The sequence below is a fragment of the Colletotrichum phormii genome (genome assembly GCF_030913505.1).
Source record: "Colletotrichum phormii strain CBS 102054 chromosome Unknown BDP81scaffold_28, whole genome shotgun sequence".
Taxonomy (NCBI): Eukaryota; Fungi; Ascomycota; class Sordariomycetes; order Glomerellales; family Glomerellaceae; genus Colletotrichum; species Colletotrichum phormii.
In genome coordinates this window covers 115,598-132,948 of record NW_026851470.1, presented here as the reverse complement: position 1 = coordinate 132,948, position 17,351 = coordinate 115,598, and the positions used below count along the sequence as shown (strand labels likewise).

At 55.2% G+C, this 17,351-nt stretch overlaps 7 protein-coding genes across 7 annotated transcripts; 5 read left to right on the top strand and 2 right to left on the bottom strand.

Moving 5' to 3' along the window:
• Window positions 1-643: 643 nt before the first annotated feature.
• Window positions 644-7,069, top strand: BDP81DRAFT_399237 (uncharacterized protein; the record flags this gene model as incomplete). The annotated part of the gene is made up of 3 exons (XM_060588552.1): window positions 644-4,715; window positions 5,087-5,447; window positions 6,724-7,069. The coding sequence occupies 3 exons, from the start codon at window positions 644-646 to the stop codon at window positions 7,067-7,069; spliced, it is 4,779 nt and encodes a 1,592-aa protein (XP_060439537.1).
• A 400-nt stretch (window positions 7,070-7,469) lies between these two features.
• Window positions 7,470-9,059, top strand: BDP81DRAFT_439045 (uncharacterized protein). Its single transcript, XM_060591372.1, has 2 exons — window positions 7,470-8,334; window positions 8,393-9,059. Exons 1-2 carry the CDS (start codon window positions 7,740-7,742, stop codon window positions 8,935-8,937), a joined length of 1,140 nt encoding a protein of 379 aa, XP_060439536.1. The 5' UTR covers window positions 7,470-7,739; the 3' UTR covers window positions 8,938-9,059.
• A 357-nt stretch (window positions 9,060-9,416) lies between these two features.
• On the top strand, window positions 9,417-9,860 carry BDP81DRAFT_299314 (uncharacterized protein; the record flags this gene model as incomplete). The annotated part of the gene is made up of 1 exon (XM_060583115.1): window positions 9,417-9,860. A coding segment is annotated over one exon (444 nt), but the record flags the coding sequence as incomplete, so codon positions are not given.
• A 567-nt stretch (window positions 9,861-10,427) lies between these two features.
• BDP81DRAFT_465192 (Tim44-like domain-containing protein) lies at window positions 10,428-12,136 on the bottom strand (the record flags this gene model as incomplete). The annotated part of the gene is made up of 2 exons (XM_060594249.1): window positions 10,428-11,103; window positions 11,169-12,136. 2 exons carry the CDS (start codon window positions 12,134-12,136, stop codon window positions 10,428-10,430), a joined length of 1,644 nt encoding a protein of 547 aa, XP_060439534.1.
• Window positions 12,137-12,563: 427 nt separating this feature from the next.
• BDP81DRAFT_331753 (uncharacterized protein) lies at window positions 12,564-13,289 on the top strand (the record flags this gene model as incomplete). Its single annotated transcript, XM_060585532.1, has 1 exon — window positions 12,564-13,289. The coding sequence occupies one exon, from the start codon at window positions 12,564-12,566 to the stop codon at window positions 13,287-13,289; it is 726 nt and encodes a 241-aa protein (XP_060439533.1).
• A 245-nt stretch (window positions 13,290-13,534) lies between these two features.
• BDP81DRAFT_399232 (PPPDE putative peptidase domain-containing protein) lies at window positions 13,535-14,380 on the bottom strand (the record flags this gene model as incomplete). The annotated part of the gene is made up of 2 exons (XM_060588551.1): window positions 13,535-14,191; window positions 14,276-14,380. The coding sequence occupies 2 exons, from the start codon at window positions 14,378-14,380 to the stop codon at window positions 13,535-13,537; spliced, it is 762 nt and encodes a 253-aa protein (XP_060439532.1).
• Window positions 14,381-15,296: 916 nt separating this feature from the next.
• On the top strand, window positions 15,297-17,195 carry BDP81DRAFT_439039 (P-loop containing nucleoside triphosphate hydrolase protein). The gene is made up of 3 exons (XM_060591371.1): window positions 15,297-15,693; window positions 15,779-16,336; window positions 16,539-17,195. The coding sequence occupies exons 1-3, from the start codon at window positions 15,619-15,621 to the stop codon at window positions 17,088-17,090; spliced, it is 1,185 nt and encodes a 394-aa protein (XP_060439531.1). The 5' UTR covers window positions 15,297-15,618; the 3' UTR covers window positions 17,091-17,195.
• Window positions 17,196-17,351: the final 156 nt, after the last annotated feature.

The following is a 17,351-nucleotide window of genomic DNA, read 5'->3' as shown; positions in this document are numbered from 1 at the left end:
GGATGCTTGACACGATACTACAGAGACAGCCAGGCATGTCAAACATGTGAACAAAGGTCGTTTGTTTTCTGGGGAACAAGACCCAGAAACGTGGTTACGGATACCGTTAAACGTCTTTGAGAGCCGCTTACTTTACGGCGTACCGTTTCTGGGACGGGATCGACCATCAGGGTCCAGACCGGCGTGCAATCCTGGAGCTTGGACTATTTTGGACCGGAAGCTCCTGATTAGTCATTTCCTATCTGTTTTTCCGCTCCGAGATTAGGAGGGGCAGTGTGGAGCATTGATCCAAATGGGAAAGAGCGGCAGGGATACCCCCCGGTCAATTTCCCTGGGAAGACGCGGTTCACCACTTGCTCGTTCTCCGACCCAAAATATTGTCTTTCCCCTTTGCGCGACCACCTTTCCCCTGACGACAATGCGAATAAACACGGCTAGGTTGACCATCTTGGCCTCATAGCTTTTGAAAGCTCGTGTCGCTTTTCCCACTGCGTTCTCGTACTGTTATGACGCGACCAATCGCCAAATCGCGTCGCATCGCAAGAAAATGCAGCAGCGCGCAGCTTGACAACCTACTATCCACCACCACCATCACCACTGCCGCCACCACTAACTACGAACGTGGCCACAACCACAAGTCGCCATGGAATACAATCCATCACCCTCCTTCGGCCTCGGCGCGCGAGCGAACCGTCGCGCTTCTACTCAATTGACTATTGACGAGGAAGGCCGTAAACCACTCTTCTCCAAACCCTCCCGAGAGAGCCTCGAGCCCCAGAATCCCTCCCAAGCGGCAGCGGGAAGCAACAGATTTGGATACTCGCCAACGAACGCCCAAACCAGTGCGACTGGCCGACCCCCCTCTCGTGCCGCGATCCCCCGACCTTCGAGCTCCCTTTCGCAGACGCCGTCCCTCAACTCGAACCACTCCATCGAGATCGTCTCTCCCGGCTCCCGCATTCCCCGACCCAAATCCACAATAGGCGTTTTCGTCAAAGGCTCCGGATTCTCTGTTGCCGAGGCCTGGAAGCTGGCGGACGAGAACCGTGTACAGACTCTCGAAAAGACGCGGCGAGCTACTCCCGCGGCCATCGACGCATCGCCAAGCCCTGCCCCACGCCCCTATACCAATCGACAAGTTTCCGACGAGTCAAAATCACGGCGATCTCTAGGCAAAGATGCGGTCGACTACAGCCGCCCCAGACCCCTTTCGAGAATGTCGAGCGACTCGTTGCGCGACAGCTACGTCGGACGATACGGCGGTAGTCCAGGCTCGAACAGCCTCTCCAGCTCTGGAAGCTTCGATCGTCGACTGAGTCAATATGAGCGCGAGATGGCGGAATCGCCGAGCGCGTCTCGGGATCAGGACCATTTCTTTGGTAAGACCAGAGTGGGACCAAGGATTGCCGAGACAGGACACACCCTGGCGAGGAGGACAAGCAACAGCAGCCTCAACGGGTCTTCGAGTGTGAACCGGCGAGCCAGTAATAGCAGCTTGAATGGAAGCTCGGGCTTGGGTAGGAGGACAAGCTACGGCAGTTTGAGCGCCAGCCCGCGTCCTGGAGCATTCGCCAAGAGCCATGTTCCTGAAGGACACATAAAGGAGCTCCTGGAGCAGGATGAGAAGGGTATTAAGCGATCCGCCAGCCCGAAGCCAGAGGATAATATTTCAGCCGACACACCGTTGCCCTCTGTAGAGCGTCTCCCCCAGGAACCCACTCCGCCAACATCTCGTCCGGCTTCTGCGAACCCGGAATACCGATCTCCAGACAAGAGTTACGCGTGGCAGCTCGATGCAGATTTCACGGCGGGAGACTTGCAGATTTCAGACAGTCCACGGATAAGAACCGGTGGCGCTGGCTTTAGCGAAGCCTCCGATCGACGATCCTCTTACGGCAGCGCTTATGCTGAAGAGCAGCTCTTGGGAATGAACGGGAATCTCAGGCGGGAGTCATCGCTGGGACCTTCTCCTCGGGCTGGGCGCTCGAATACTAGGATCGACGAGATTCGCCAGCGGGAAGAGAAAGCCAAGGAGGAGCTTGCCGAGTCGCGGAAGGCCCTGCCAAGAGCTAGGAATAATACAAGGCTGGAGGAGATTCGCGAGAGAGAAGCCGAGGCTGAGGAGCAATTAGCCAAGCAACCGAGGCGCTCCTATTACCCGACACCCGATGATCTGCCAGACCGAGAAGAAGTCGATACACAAGTTCCGCCAAAGAACACGAAGCTCGACGAGATACGAGCCCGAGAAGCCGAGTTATTGTCTAAGAAGGCCGTGGCTACTAGCCGATTGGAGGAGATTAGGGAACAGAACTCAATGACGAGATCCGTGTCGCCGGAAGCTCGGCGCAGCGGGGACTTTGCGAGAGAGTCGACGCCTATCCGAGAGGCAGGTGGAGAGTCGGAATGGCCAACAGAAGACGGCGAGCATATCGCCAACACGCCTGTCACAATTTATCGCGACTCGCCGGTGCGCGAGCGCAACAAGTCGCTATCCGAGACGCCTGCGAGCCGAAATGAGCGAGCGAGTCCCAAGCCTGCGAGGCCATTAGGCGCGCATGCGCGGACGGATTCGAGGGACATATTGCAGAGGCTCGCCAGAGCTGCAAGCAGCAGCCCTGCCCCTGAGACCCATGCCCAACCCGCAACTACAGATGAGAAAAAGAGGCCTAGCATAGAAGACCTCGAGAAGGAAAGGCTAGAGAAGGAGACACGCGAGAGAGACAGACTGGAGAAGGAGAGGTTCGACAGGGATAGACTTGAGAAGGAGAGGTTGGAGAGGGAGAAAATTGCGAAGGACAGGCTCGAGAAGGAGCAACTCGCGAAGGAAACACTCGAAAAGGAGAAGCTCGAGAAGGAGAGGCTCGAAAAGGAGAGGCTCGACAAGGAAAGACTCGAAAAAGAGAAGCTTGAGGAGGAAAAGCGTGCGAAGCTGAAGCTTGAGATGGAAAGGCTCGAGAAAGAAACTTCCAAGGAGCCTTCTTCGCAGAGGGCTGAGATACAGCGGCGCAGAAGCGAGACCACACGGTCTGCCCACGAAGCCGAGCCCAAGGCCAGTCCACCACGAACTCGCAGAGGAACCATCAAAGTATCCGAGCCAGTTTCTACTGAGACGAAAGGGACGGATGACTCCAAGTCCAGTTCCACAGATGAGCTGAAGGCGCCGGAAGCACGGAGGCCAAAGTCTCGCGTGGACTTCGCTGCAAGGCGCCGGGAACGTCGTCAGAAGTCAACCGACTCCGCCAAGGACAACCGTAAGAGCGTGGCCTTGTCTGATGGTGATCCTACCGACCGCATCGAGCAAGAGATGAACCTTTTCGCGCCTGCGGACAACCAATCTGAGCGTGGATCGAGAGCACCTTCCGCGGAGCCTACCACCGAGGATGAGGATAAGGACCTTTTCGCGGGCGAGACTCCTCGGCCGAAGAAAGTCGACCCGCTGTCTCTCCCTACACCTAGGGTGACCGGGGCTTACGTCGAGACACCTGCGACGCTCAAGGTCGAACGGATCGAGGAGAACACTCTGCCCCCATTGACGAGGCCTGGCCCGTTGTCGAACGCGACTTTCGATAGACCGCACAGCAGAAGAGGATCACGCCCGTCGTCAAGGGCAGACACACTCTTCAAGGCCAGTGGATCGGGCTCTGAAACAAGCGATCAGAAGGAGACAGCTGGAACGAGTACGACTTCCAGCCTGCGACGCCGCAACAGATCAACCTCTCGGCCGCGCAAGCCTCTGACCAACTCAGTCAAGCCGCCAACAGTCAAGGACGATATTATGGAACTTCAACGCATTCATCAGATTGAAGACTCCACACTGGACGATTTCGAAGAACTGTTTAACATGCAGAAGCTTCAGGACGACCCATCGATAGATATCGAGTCGATGCTCGATGATATTGCGGTTAAGAAAGAGGAAGTCGCAGCCAAGCCCAACATTACCAAGAGTCAGCGAAATCACGAGCTGGAGCAGTACGACAGGATGAGCAAGACATTGAAAGACGGGCTTTTCAACATTCGTACCGCCAAGCAAGGCATCGAGCGGTTGGAGGGGCAGGTTTCTCATGCCGAGGGCAAGCATGACGTTGCCACTACACTTGAGAAAGTGTCTGAGAAGCAGCCGCTGGCTAAGGGGTCGCATCACCGCCATAACCCGGATCATGCCCGCGATTGCCCAGATTGCGTTGGCCAGACTCCCGTCAAGGAAGTGTCGTATCTTCACCTTCCTGTACCGAGCCTCTATCATCGCAACCCCTTGCGCCTTACATTCCTTGGGCTAGTATTCCTCATGGTCTCACTCTGGTATGCTGCCGAGTCTGCCATGTGTGAGGCTTACTGTCGGCCAACTACATGTTCTTCGACACCTTGCGTCTGGTCACCGACGGATCCCACTTGGGGTGTCGCTATCCCAGTGAAGCTCGACGAGTGGGCCACAGGTGGCTTAGGCCGCCAACTCACTAATCAGTATTCCGAGGAGGCGTCAGATCTTTGGGCGGATGCGTTGGATTTCGTGACAGGTACCGATATCACGACTATCGATATCAACACACTCGACTTTTATGACAAGCGGCAGCTGCGCCGTCGTCTCCGCAAGAAGGGACTTGCGAAGCGGCCAGTCGTCGAGTCAGCTAGCGACACGGCCAAGTGGGATGCATGGCACGCCACACGCGTGGCCAGCGAGAGGGCACAGGACGCAAGGGAAATGGGGTATGATATTGGTGACGTGGATGAGACCCTTGGAGACGATGAGATAATGTGAGAGGAGGTAATTCTTCCCGGTCAATTGTACATTACTACTAGTCTTTACATGCTGCGCTTGCTGCCGGATGACAGCACGCTGGATAAGACGCTTTGGGGCACAGGACTCCTTTGGTAATTAAGATATTTGCAAGTCAATATGGTAACTTTGCAATAACTTGCCTGATACGTGATGACCCTTGCGTGAGGATGGATCGACCGAGTCAAAGCACGGCAATCCGGGCCGACGGCGGGCTCCGCCGGTTTCCGGGGGTTCAACCGTGATGGCCCGGGTGGAAAGACGACTTCTTGCGGCTTGCATACGGCTACGGCTAACCACAAGCATCACAAGCACTTGCGTTCAACGTTCAACGAATCTCAAAATGGACGGATCCAAAATCACCTCACAACTCAAAGCCAGCCTGGCAGAGAAAACCCTGGTTCGGCTTCGACCTCGACGACACCCTCCACGAATACCGCCGCGCCTCCTCCGCCGCCACGGCCAAAACCCTCGAGGCCATCTCCCAACGACACGGGACCTCCCTAGATGACTTGAAAGAGGCGTACGGCCACGTCCTACGCGATAAGACGGCGTCCGCGTTTGCCGACGGCAAGACGTCGTTTGAGTATCGACGGGAACGCTTCGCCTCGGTCCTGGACCGCTTCGGATTGCCGAGCGATGATGCAATGTTTATGGATTCGTTGTTGGATGTGTATGAGCGGACTTTAAATGAATCTCCAGTTGAAAGATGGCGCGGAGAGCTTACTCAAGAGGTTGAAAGCCAGCGGGAAGAAAGTTGCTGTGATTACGGAGGGTCCGCAGGATGCGCAGGAGAGGACTGTCAAGGAGTTGGGGATTGAGGGGGATATTGATTTCTTGGCGACGACGAATTTCTTTGGGGTTGCGAAGACGGAGGGGTTGTTTGGGGCGGTTTTGAGATATCTTGGGATTGGGGCGGGGGATATGGTGTTTGTTGGGGATAGTGTAGTGAGGGATATGGAGCCTGCTTTGAAGGAGGGGATTTTGAGTGTGTATTTTGATGAGGGGGGACTTACGGCTTGGGAGGGGAGGATGTTGAAGGTTGGGAGGTTGAGGGATCTTGAGGATGTTTTTGGAGATGGGGATTCGTGAGGTGGTGAGTGCCTTCTTCATGGTTAGAGAGTCGAGGTATTAAATGAAGCCGTATTCTCATTCTCTCTCGGGCTAAGAGTAAGCGCATATATTATCGATTGCTGCGGGAAGACTTATTATCTCGGCCTTGGCATGAAGTGTTCGCGAAACGTCTGTACGTCGAGGCAGACTGAAGGCATCGCGAAGACTACATGGCCGCCAAGAACCCCTTCAAGTCTTGATAGATGGCTGTAGCGACATCTTACCAAGCGGTGGTGCTTAACTTGAGGAACACAAACGTCCAAATCGAACAAAGTACCTTAGCTTTCCACTTAATCCGTAGCGAATTAGTTAGTTCATCCACGCATGAAAAGGGGAGTTAAGACAACATCACAGCTCATCCGTCGCCTTCGACGTCATTAGTAAGCGCTACCATTCGTCAATCGCAAAGATCGTCAACGAACCAACCCCAGATCTTCGCCGCTCCCTTGGTCACGATGGTCGTTAGTCCGTTCTTTTATAGAATCAGGCCCTGCTGTGCCGTACGGTTTTTCGGGACTGGGTTCTGGGGGCTGCCAAGTCGATGCTAGGCAGCTGTTTAGAGATGGGCCGATATTGGACTACGCCAGAGATCTCATCTATCTTAATTACGAAGTTTCCTGGATGGACAAGGCCCTTTCTTCAACTTTATGAGAGGACATTCAGTAGTGAAAGCACGATATCTTTGCGAGACTCTCCTTCTCCACGAAACCTTACGAATAGCAGGGATAATCATCGAGCAGACAACTCCAGCCCCATCATCATCACCAACAACCTCTCACGCTCTAAAACAAACGTAACCTGCCCACAATGCCCAACGCAACATGTATCAACCGCAGCAGCCTTCCAGAGCTCTCCACCCTCCCGATCCCGCAGAACATCACATTCGTCGCGACGCCGGGTCGCAACACCTCGGACGCGCCCATGGTGGCCTGCTGCGCGCCGAACCCCGTCCAGCTCGCCGGCGGCTGCTACGAGTGGTGCGAGCTTCCGGGGACCTACGACGCGAAGAAGAATGCGCTTTCTACGTTTGGGGGGTGTCTTTCGGCTAATGGGAAGAATTCCTCGACGGATGCGTATATTGTGGGGTTGCACGTTGCTAACGGCGCCGCGAGGCCGGGTGTGACGACGGTGGGACTTGGGATGTTTGTTTTGGTGGTTTCGTTGTTTGTGGGTTTGACTTGATTGTGTATTGGGGTATGGCTTCTTATTAGCGATATTTCATCAGGATTTGATCAGTATGGTGTTGGGAGCTGGGGGAAGAGTGTTGCTGGTGTTGGATATGGTGTTGCCGATCTCATCGCAGTCAACTCATGGGATACATGAGCTTGAGTGACCGGTGTCAAATGTGAGAGGTTGATAGACGTATTCTAACACACGTCATATTGTATGTCTCGACTTATTGTACAAAAATTGAGCAGAATACGTTTAGCATGATCTTCTCGAGAGTAATTTGATGCATGAGACATGCAGAAACGTTGCAGAGAAAACCTCCCTGACTTGATTTCATCTCCCGGCTACCTCAAGTAGTGACAAATCACGGACTGCGGTTTCTCTCCACGGCGACCACAAAAGCGTGCTTGGTGTAGTTCACAATCAGTTCCATTGAGAATTCGATATCAAAGCGAGGGGGTTGTTGATTACCAAGGTGGCTGCAACCCCTCTTCCAACCGACTTACACTGCGATGCGCCAGCTTACAAATCGGCCATCACATCATCTTCAGTCTTACGCACCTCAACTAAGATACATAACATGGCTTCACTATTAAACTCACAGCCCGAACTTTCTCACTTCTCAATCGGATAGTTTCCCTTCAAACCATACTCACCAAACAACATCAAACAAGCTTTCACAATGGCACCCATCAAAATCGGCATCATCGGCCTCTCCTCAACCGCAACAACAGCATGGGCATCAAGCGCCCACGTCCCCTACCTCCTCTCCCCGCGCGGCCGCTCAAAATACACAATCACAGCCCTCTGCAACTCGAGCGTCGAAGCCGCCCAGCGCGCAGTGAGAGCCTACAACCTCCCCTCCTCCACAAAAGCATACGGCAGCCCCGCCGACTTGGCCGCCGACCCGGACGTGGACCTCGTCGTCGTCTCGACGCGCGTGGATCAGCACTACGACACAGCTCTGTCTAGCGTCGAGGCGGGGAAGAGTGTGTATGTCGAGTGGCCTCTCGCGCAGGACGCGAAGCGCGCGGGCGAGCTGGCGGACGCGGCGAGGAGGAGCGGGGCGAGGACGGTGATTGGGGTCCAGGGACGGTTTGCGCCGCCGCTGTTGAAGGTCAAGGAGATTCTGGAGGAGGGGAAGATCGGGAAGGTGTTGAGTAGTGAGGTGAGGGCAGCAGGTGGTTCGTTGGACCGGAATGTGTTGCCGGCTGGGTTGAAGTACTTCACTCAGCGTGAGGTTGGGGGGAATGTGATTACCATCGGCTTCGGTCACTGTGCGTATCATCAGCATGAATCCGGAGAGAACAAACCATTGTTAACATGAGCTGCCAGTGTTCGACCAGGTCCAGCACGTCCTCGGCGAAGCAACAATCCAGCACTCCCACACCCAAGTCCAACGCCCCGACGTCAAGATCCGCGACCCGTCAACGCAACAAATCATCGAGACGGTCTCAAGCAACGTCCCAGATCTCCTCGTCGCAACGGCAACCCTGTCCGCCTCAGACCTCGTCTCCGCCCAAGGCGCCACGTTCCTCGCGCGATTCCGACGTGGCCAGCCCTTCCCCGGCGAGCCGCAGCTCTCGTGGACCATTAATGGTGAAAAGGGCGAGATCCGGCTCACGTCGCAGAAGAGCGTGGCACTACAGGCCTTTGCGGACGTTGACGGGGTCAAGATTGAGGTTCATGATTTTGAGAGCGGCGAGGTTGAGAGTGTGCCGTGGGCGTGGGATGAGGAGTGGCAGGCGGGGTTGCCTGTGCCGGCGAGATGTGTCGGGGCGGTGTATGAGGCTTTTGCGGAGGGTGGCGGGTTGCCTGATTTTGAGGATGCTGTGAGGAGGCATGAGCAGGTTGATGGGATTCTTTACAAGTCTGGGTGAGTGAGATGGCTTACATGACTGTGTACAGGCTTGGTGTTCACTAGGCAGAAACCAAAGCGAGGCACTTATTTGAGTACCATGAGAAATACGAATCTACTTTCCATCATTGCGACCATCACGCAAAAGTAATAAATTGTGCTGCTTGTGATGTCTTGTGTCTAAACTCACTTCACCTTTTGGCGTTCACGCTCAAGCTCGGTTGAGTCATCCGGCGGCGGCACTAACACGCAGCTAGGCAGACAGCTGTCTTCAACGACAGCCTCACTTCAACATCAACCAACACATATAAACCATGCAAATTTACTATCCATTACGAAAAGCATTCAACCTTCAAAGAATCCATTTGAAATCCATGTCCGTATTAGTCATGGACACATCACCAATCTACTTTTGGCGAGAAACAGGGCAAGAAGGCTACCTCTCCCAATGGTGGACCTCCAACCCCTTCACCCGATCCCCCTCCCCCTCCCTATCCTCATCTTCTTTCCCCCCCCCCGACGCCCATAACATTCAAAACAGCAGAACACTACATGATGCACGCCAAAGCCCTCCTCTTCACCGACCCCTCCGTCGCCCTCTCCGTCCTCAAAGCAGACCACCCGCGCAAAGTCAAAGCCCTCGGCCGCAAAGTGCACAACTTCAACGAAGCTGTCTGGAACGAGAACAGGGAACGCATCGTGCGCGAGGGGAACCTGCTGAAATTCCGCTCTGCGCCGGGGTTACGGAGACAGTTGCTAGCGACGGGGGGGAGGGAGCTGGTGGAGGCGAGTCCAAGGGATCGGATTTGGGGGATTGGGTTTGCGCCGGAGAAGGCGGCGGGTGTGGATCGGGACAGGTGGGGGTTGAATCTTCTGGGTAAGATTTTGATGGAGGTTAGGGGGGTGTTGAGGGATGAAGAAGAGGTGGAGGAGGAGATGAAAAGGAAGAAGAGGGAGGTTGCTGAGGGTAAAGCGAAAAGGAGGCGGAGTCTGGAGGAGAGTGAGGTCGTAGACGAAGGGACTGCGAAGAAGTCGAGGCGGGGAGAGGAAGAGGTAGGAGAAGACGGCGAATGACACGGCGAAAGAGATGGCTCAAAGGGAGCAATGATGGGGTGAGGACATTTTCAGTTCTCGTTGATATTACATCGCGAAGTATGGGTAATCGCCTCGTCTACATGAAAGACACATTTTTTCTTCTACACGTACACATACAGCCTTCAAGAGCGGTGTTGGTTTTGTTTTGCCTCCCCCTCGGCCACACATCCCATTGTGGCAAAATTGATCGCCAGCCCCATATGCCCCCCCCGGTTTCTATTTTGTACAAGTAGTAAAACACTTTTTTGTCGGCTGAAGATTTTGTTTGCGGATTTTGTTTGCGAGAAGGTGGCTTTTTTGTAGGTTGTTGCTCATCATCCAAACATCTTCGTCGCTTTGAGAAGTATACTCCCCTTAAAAGTCGGGAGTGGGGTTTATAATAGTATTGTTCGTGTCGGTGGTGGCGGCGGTGGTGGTTTAGTAGTAGTCCTTTCCGCTCTTCTGCATCTCAATGAGACGCCATCCTCTCGTCTCCGGGTTGCTGACGTCCTCTGGTACACGGGTAATACCAATGGCGTATGTCACCAGCTGCACCTTGTCCTCCATGCCAGCCGCGAGCTCGCCAGACTTTGCGTTGCGGTAGACGTGCACCTCCTGTGTCCTGCAGGTGATGACGAAGACGGGGATTTCACCAGGGTCCAGCATGCGCGCGCGGACAATGTCGACGTGGCGGATATCGAGGATCTTGCCGTCCGACTTGAGGCCGGCGGTGAGGTACTGCTTCGTCAGGGCCTCGTACACGGAGTACTGCGCCTCGGAGAGCCAGAGCTTGAGCGTCTCAATATCGCCCTTGACATAGGCGTCGAGGACCTCGGGCAGGATGTATTCGCGGAGCTCCTTCAAGAAGGGCTCGGTGCGGAAGCCGGGATCCATTGAGCGGAACTTCTTGATGACCTGGGCCGTCTCGTTCTCGGCGAACCAGCCTCCAATCTTGTCCGTGACGAGTCGCGCGGTCTCGATGAGGGGGTTTTCGGATTCGCGGTAGACCTTGCCGGCGCTGAAGAAGCCCTGGGCGAACTTGTTCGAGTCCTTGAACTCGTTCCACGCCTCCTTCCAGGCGGCGTCCTTGTGGAGCGTGACGTTGGTGCCGGCGCTTTCATCACAGTCAGTCAAAAGACCCGCAAACCCTGCAGGCAATACGCCTTCTCCAAGACTTACTTGGGGTCTTCCTCCATAATCTCCGGCGTGCCGTTCTTGGCAGCCTCGGCCTCGCGCTTCTTCCTGCGCTCCTCCTTCTCAACCCAGCCTCCGTAGCGCGAGCTGCTACCGTCATCGATAACATCCTTGACGTTCTTGTACGCCTCGGTTTCGCGGATGGGCTTGGTCGCCTTGTCGAGCGCATCTCCCGTCACGTTGGCGACCTTGCGGACGCCCTTCATGGCGGTGGTATCCCAGGTCCAGGCGGCTCCCTTTCCAATGGCTCCAGCAGTGGTCTTGACGGCAGAAGTTGCAGCAGAGGAGATGGCACCGGAGGACTTCTCGTAGGCCTCGCGGGCCTTGCGGACTCGTTCGCTTTCGGTAAAGTCTTGGATCTCACCAGAGAGTGCCTTTGTCGACTCGTTCCACTCCTTTGACTTGCCAAACTCAGTCGTGAGCGTCTCTCTGAAGACCTCCCACGGCGTCTTGTCACCGTGGGGCGGAGGAGGCGGCAGATCCTCCTTCTTCTCCTTTTGCTTCTCCTCGCCCTCCTTACCCTCCTCTCCCTCGGCCTTCTCGCCCTCCTTCTTCTCGGATGACTCCTCCTTGGCCTCAGACTCGGCGTCCTTGGGCTTGGCCTCCTCGGTGGGCTTCGCGGTATCCTCGGCGGGCTTTGAACCATCCTCGGGTGCCTTAGGCTTCTCGGTCTGCTGCTGCTGGAGCTGTCTGGCCGTCAGGTGGAAAGAGCGCGACTGCATCGAGCTCGAGATGCTGCGGACATCTTCAGGGAGGAACTGTGATCGCAAAGAGGTGGGTCGTGCAAAGGTGTGTCGTGATGAGGCCAGCAGCGCAGCGTTGCCACTGATGTCTGTGGAAAGTAACCGGCTGAAGGCGGGTGTCCTGCTGTGGTTTTGGACTGCCGCCCGCGCGGAAGCTCTCACGAGCGCATGCTGAGGATTTCTCCTCGCCGATTGCACGAGAGAGTTCATACTGTGTATGTCTGTATGTGTAATCCAAGCCAACCGCCTCTCGACGATAACGCAAAGAGGATATAAAGGGAAAGAGGAGGAGAGGGGCGGAAAGGGGATGGCGGATGACGATTGGGGGCGAGTAAAGTTGCAAAGAAATTTTGGCTCGCGACAGGTTCCGACGGGGGTGTTCCAGAAGCTCTGGCTCTGCTGGGCGAGCGATCTTGGTTGACAGCGGAGCGCGGAAAAAATCTGGGCCCCTGTTCAACCGAAGACGACCCGGCGCCGCGCTGCATCTCGGAACCAATCAGACAGCGGCAATGTCTCCAGACGTTGAACGGGAGCTTTGCCAAATTTCTGAAATCTTCACTACGGCTGGCCATCATCGTCACGACAGGCCACCTTCTTTCCTCATTGCGACAGGAAGAAGCCTGACACAACCCCCGCGATGAGCTCCGCACCGACGAGTCGCCTTTTGGCGAGATCTCTCTTCCAGAATGTCGCCCGCCCATCCCCGATAACACGATGCTCCCCGGCATTCCTCCGACCCTTCTCCCAGACCCCAACTCAGCGCGCCGACGACGCGAAGAAAGGAGGCCAGGAGCTCCTCGCTGCCATGTACGGCTCCCGCTCCACAACCTCAACACCCGCCTCGACGACGCCGGCAACCGGCTCGCCCAGCCACAACCAGACAATGCTTCTCCAAAGCTTGAATAAGGCTGCCGGCAAGAAGTCGCCAGAAGGCGGTCTCGCCTCAAGCGGCTCAGGTCTCGACGACCTCGTCCCCGAGCAAGAGGACCTCTTGGAGCCATACCACATGCACATCTACTCCCATAAGCATAACACGCACGTGACGGTCACGAAGCCAGACCGTGGTGCCATCATTTCCTTGTCGACCGGCAACATCGGCTTCAAGAAGTCCAAGAGGAAAGGATATGATGCCGCCTACCAATTGACGGCATACGTCCTCGAGAGGTTGAACTACGCTGGATGGCACAAGAAGATCAACAAGCTCGAGATCGTGCTCAGAGGATTCGGTGTTGGACGTGACGCGGCAGTCAAGGTTCTCATGGCCCCCGAGGGTAAGCTCTGGAGAAGCAAGGTCATTCGGGTGGCGGATTCGACGAGATTGAAGTTTGGTGGAACGAGGAGCAAGAACCCGAGACGTGTCTAGAGGAGGAGTTACGCCGTCTGGGGTTCGTGGGGGGGAGGAGCAACACACAATGCCTGTACAATACTTGTACAACTGTATCATATCACAAGAGCAAAATTTCCTTGCATTCTGATGGTTCATATCGAAATGCAGATGTCCAACCCCGCTGGTATCAAGTGCGAAACGCCCACTAAACCCAAACGCCAGCCAGACCTTGTAACGCCAAACATGCCGCACAGTTGGAGAGGGTAGCCTCAACGGCCCTTCTACTTTCGATCTGGAGCCCTCTCGGCAGCAGGTAGATCGCGCCCTGCCGTATCTCTTACGGCTTTCTTGCCCTTGCCATTGCCGCCGCGGCGTCGCTCCTCCTCACTATCCCAGTCTGCGTCCTCGGCTTGACCCTTTGAATCCTCGGTGAGGAATCTCGGTGGCGATTGCTTCAGCATCCTAGAGCCTTCGTGAGCACGATCGTCCTCCTCCTCGTCTTCCAGAAGTGCGCCGTCGGCGGTATCGTACTCGGGTGGGTCGATCCAGTCCCTAGGGACAACGCAGGGCAATGCGACGCCGATGCTTGCCGCACGGTTCAGCCAGCCGGGACCGGGACGGCCGGTAAGCTTTCTGCAGAGATACGAGGTGAAGTGGTTGCAATTCTTCGTCAAGAGGTTGTAGGATGTGCCGAGGAAGTCTTTCGAGGCCTCTTCTAGAATTGTGTCGATTTCGGCTTGGGTCGCAAAGGTGAAGCCGTGGAGGATCTCGGACTTGAAAGTGCCGCCGGGGGGCTCCGTCTTTGGCTTTGTCCAGTAGACTCCCGTCACACCTCGTCGCTCGTGCCCGCCGTAGGCATACTCTCTGCCATTGATCACGACACCCGAGTGCAGTAGTGAAGCGCCAAATGTCCAAAGAACAGAGGATAGGCGACCTGGCTGCAAGTCACTTTGTTAGCTGGGCTGGGCTGGGCTGGCGGTGACGGAACCAAGCTCTCGGTTCGGTGGGTCCAAGCAACTTACAGGAAGCAGATCATAGACATGGATTGTGACTTCGGTTTTGGATAAGGACAATGTCGACCTATGCGATGCTGTTGACTGCCTGGGATTGCTCGATCGTGGAGGCATTTTCTTCCAATTTGTCGGGTGAGGTGTTTTGGTAGCTTGCGGTGCTGCTGCCTTTTTGGCGTAAGGAAGTCTAGGTTACGTCGTGAAAGCAGCCGCGAGTCGGTGGGACTGGGAGGGGCGGTAGTTGTTGGAGAAGATGAGACGAGGCACGAAACGGAAAGAGGGCCAGTCTGGGGAATAAATGGAATGCGCTTTAGGAAATACTCAGGATCCCTAGGACAAAAGAATATGGAGGATGTTTCGGTGAATGAAGGGCGCAAAGGCAATGAATTAGGCTGGCTGCAGAAAGACAAAAACGTTTGAGGGGACTCGTCACTCGCGACGAGAAGGAAACGGGAGCAAACGCAAATGCACCCGGCAAAGAACCTCAAGACAGGTCTCGTAGCTTCCTTGGGCTTGGCTCGGGCGGTGCTCGGCGCAGAGAGAAAGCGGGCGTCAGCAGAAAGGCAAAGAGGATGAGATGCCGATGTGGTGCCCAGGTGCCTTGGTGCTTGGGTGCCCAGGTCCAGTGTGCTGGGCTGCATTAAACGACCTCAAGGAACTTGGAGGTTGCTGGTTGAGGTGAGCTTCGAGGTACATGCTCCTTCAGACTTGGGTCATAGAAGTTTGGTGGTGGTCTGCGGGATGCACAAGTACTCTTCACTGCAAGCGGGTTGAGCCAATTGCGACCCAATAAGGTGCAAGGAATGAGGTCAGAGGTGGCTCCCAGCCCCGCGCTTTCCTCAAGCTTTCTGGGCACCTTCCTTCGAGCTTCCCAGCTTGGATCGTTCCTGCCCTGCTTCACTGTTCAGTGGTGCTGTCAGCGCCTTCCAGATTCGACCTTCACTCCCGGCAGAACAGAAACGCCGTCACGCCGCACCACCCCTTCAGGTACCCGGGCCCCGTTTTTGGTGGGGCACATTAAAATTCATCTAACCAGGCCGGCCACAACACCTCTGTCGCGAAAGCTTTTTCTTTCTCGATCAAACAATCCTCGAGGCTTCTCTTCCTCTTTCTACTCTCTTCTCTCTCTACCGCTCTGCTCTCTGAGTCGTCGGGCAAATCCGCGTGATTGAGGGCTGGTCACACAGCCAAGAGTCGCCAAAACGACGTCCTTCATCCTCCTCCCTTCTTCCTTCACTTCTCAATCTCCCTCTTTGCTACCCCGCGCAGCTAGCTCTGCCTTTCGCCAAGCTCAAGTGCTTCACTGCACTTTACTCTACACCACCACACGTCACTACGCAAAATCAAGACGCACAATGCCTCCCAAGAAGCAAGTCGTCGAGGAGAAGATCCTCCTGGGCAGGCCCGGTAACAACCTGAAGAGTGGAATTGTGGGTGCTGCGCCTTAAGCCTTCGCCTTCGCCTTGGCCTTAGAACCTGTGCGGGATCAGGCTGACCCCCCTCTCTTCTCTTCAGGTTGGCCTTGCAAACGTTGGAAAGTCCACCCTCTTCCAGGCCATTACCAAGTGCAACCTGGGAAACCCAGCCAACTTCCCCTACGCCACTATCGACCCTGAGGAGGCACGTGTCATCGTCCCCGATGATCGCTATGATTGGCTTTGCGAAAAGTACAACCCCAAGTCGCGCGTGCCTGCCAACCTTACGGTGTACGATATCGCCGGTCTGACGAGAGGTGCCTCCACTGGTGCCGGTCTCGGTAACGCCTTCTTGTCGCACATTCGCGCCGTCGATGCCATCTTCCAGGTCGTTCGTTGCTTCGACGATGCCGAGATTATCCACGTCGAGGGTGACGTCAACCCCACCCGTGATCTCGACATCATCAGCGACGAGCTGCGGTTGAAGGATATCGAGTTCACCGAGAAGGCCCTCGAGAACCAGAAGAAGAAGACTCGTTCTGGTGGCAAGGGCCTCGAGCACAAGAAGGCCATGGAGGAGCAGGCTACCATTGAGAAGATTCTTCAGCACTTGAAGGACGGCAAGGAAGTCCGCAAGGGTACCTGGGGCCCCAAGGAGGTAAGACCGACAACTGCATTTCTTTTCCTCTTCACACACCCCTCGTCATATGATGACAAAGGATCTAAGATCCGAACTATAAACCCAGCTCTTCGAATGCTATGGCATATTGAGACAAAAACCCCATTCTGATTTGACACAATTCCCTCATACACTTTATCGCAAAACTATGAGAGAGAACCGTTCCTGACAAAAACAACAGATTGAGGTTATCAACCCCTTGTTCCTCCTTACCGCCAAGCCCGTCGTGTACTTGGTCAACCTCTCGGAGAAGGACTTCATTCGCAAGAAGAACAAGTACCTTCCCAAGGTTGCCGAGTGGGTCAAGGAGAACGCTCAAGGCGACCCCATCATCCCCATCTCCGTCTCTTTCGAGGAGCGTTTGACCCGCTACGAGACTGAGGCCGAGTCCAAGGAGGAGCAGAAGAACGTTGGTGCCGAGTCCTCTCTGCCCAAGATCGTTCTTCAGATGCGCAAGGTCCTCAACCTTGGCAGCTTCTTCACCACCGGCACGGACGAAGTCCGCCAGTGGACTCTTCGCAACGGCACCAAGGCGCCCCAGGCTGCCGGTGTCATTCACACTGACTTTGAAAAGACCTTCATTCAAGTCCTCGTCTACAACTTCACCACGCTTAAGGAACTCGGCACTGAAGCCGAGGTCAAGGCCAAGGGCAAGGTTATGACCAAGGGCAAGGATTACGTTGTGGAAGATGGAGACATCTTGCTCATCAAGGCCGGTGCTGCCAAGAGTTAGAGAACGAATATCTGATGGAAACTTGAGATATTGGGAATGGTCAAAAAGCTCTGCCTTTTTTCGGTTTAGATATCACTGCCGGCTAATAGAAGTCCTTTGCCACCATAACTGCTACGCTATGAAATGTGTGAGATCTCATTGTGTCATGCTCTACGTGACCAGAAATTCCATGCATACGATGCACATGTTGAAAGCTACAGGTGCTTGTCTTCCGGGTGTCTGTGCGTCTTAATCGCATAAGTGGGGGGTTTCCCCGGTCCA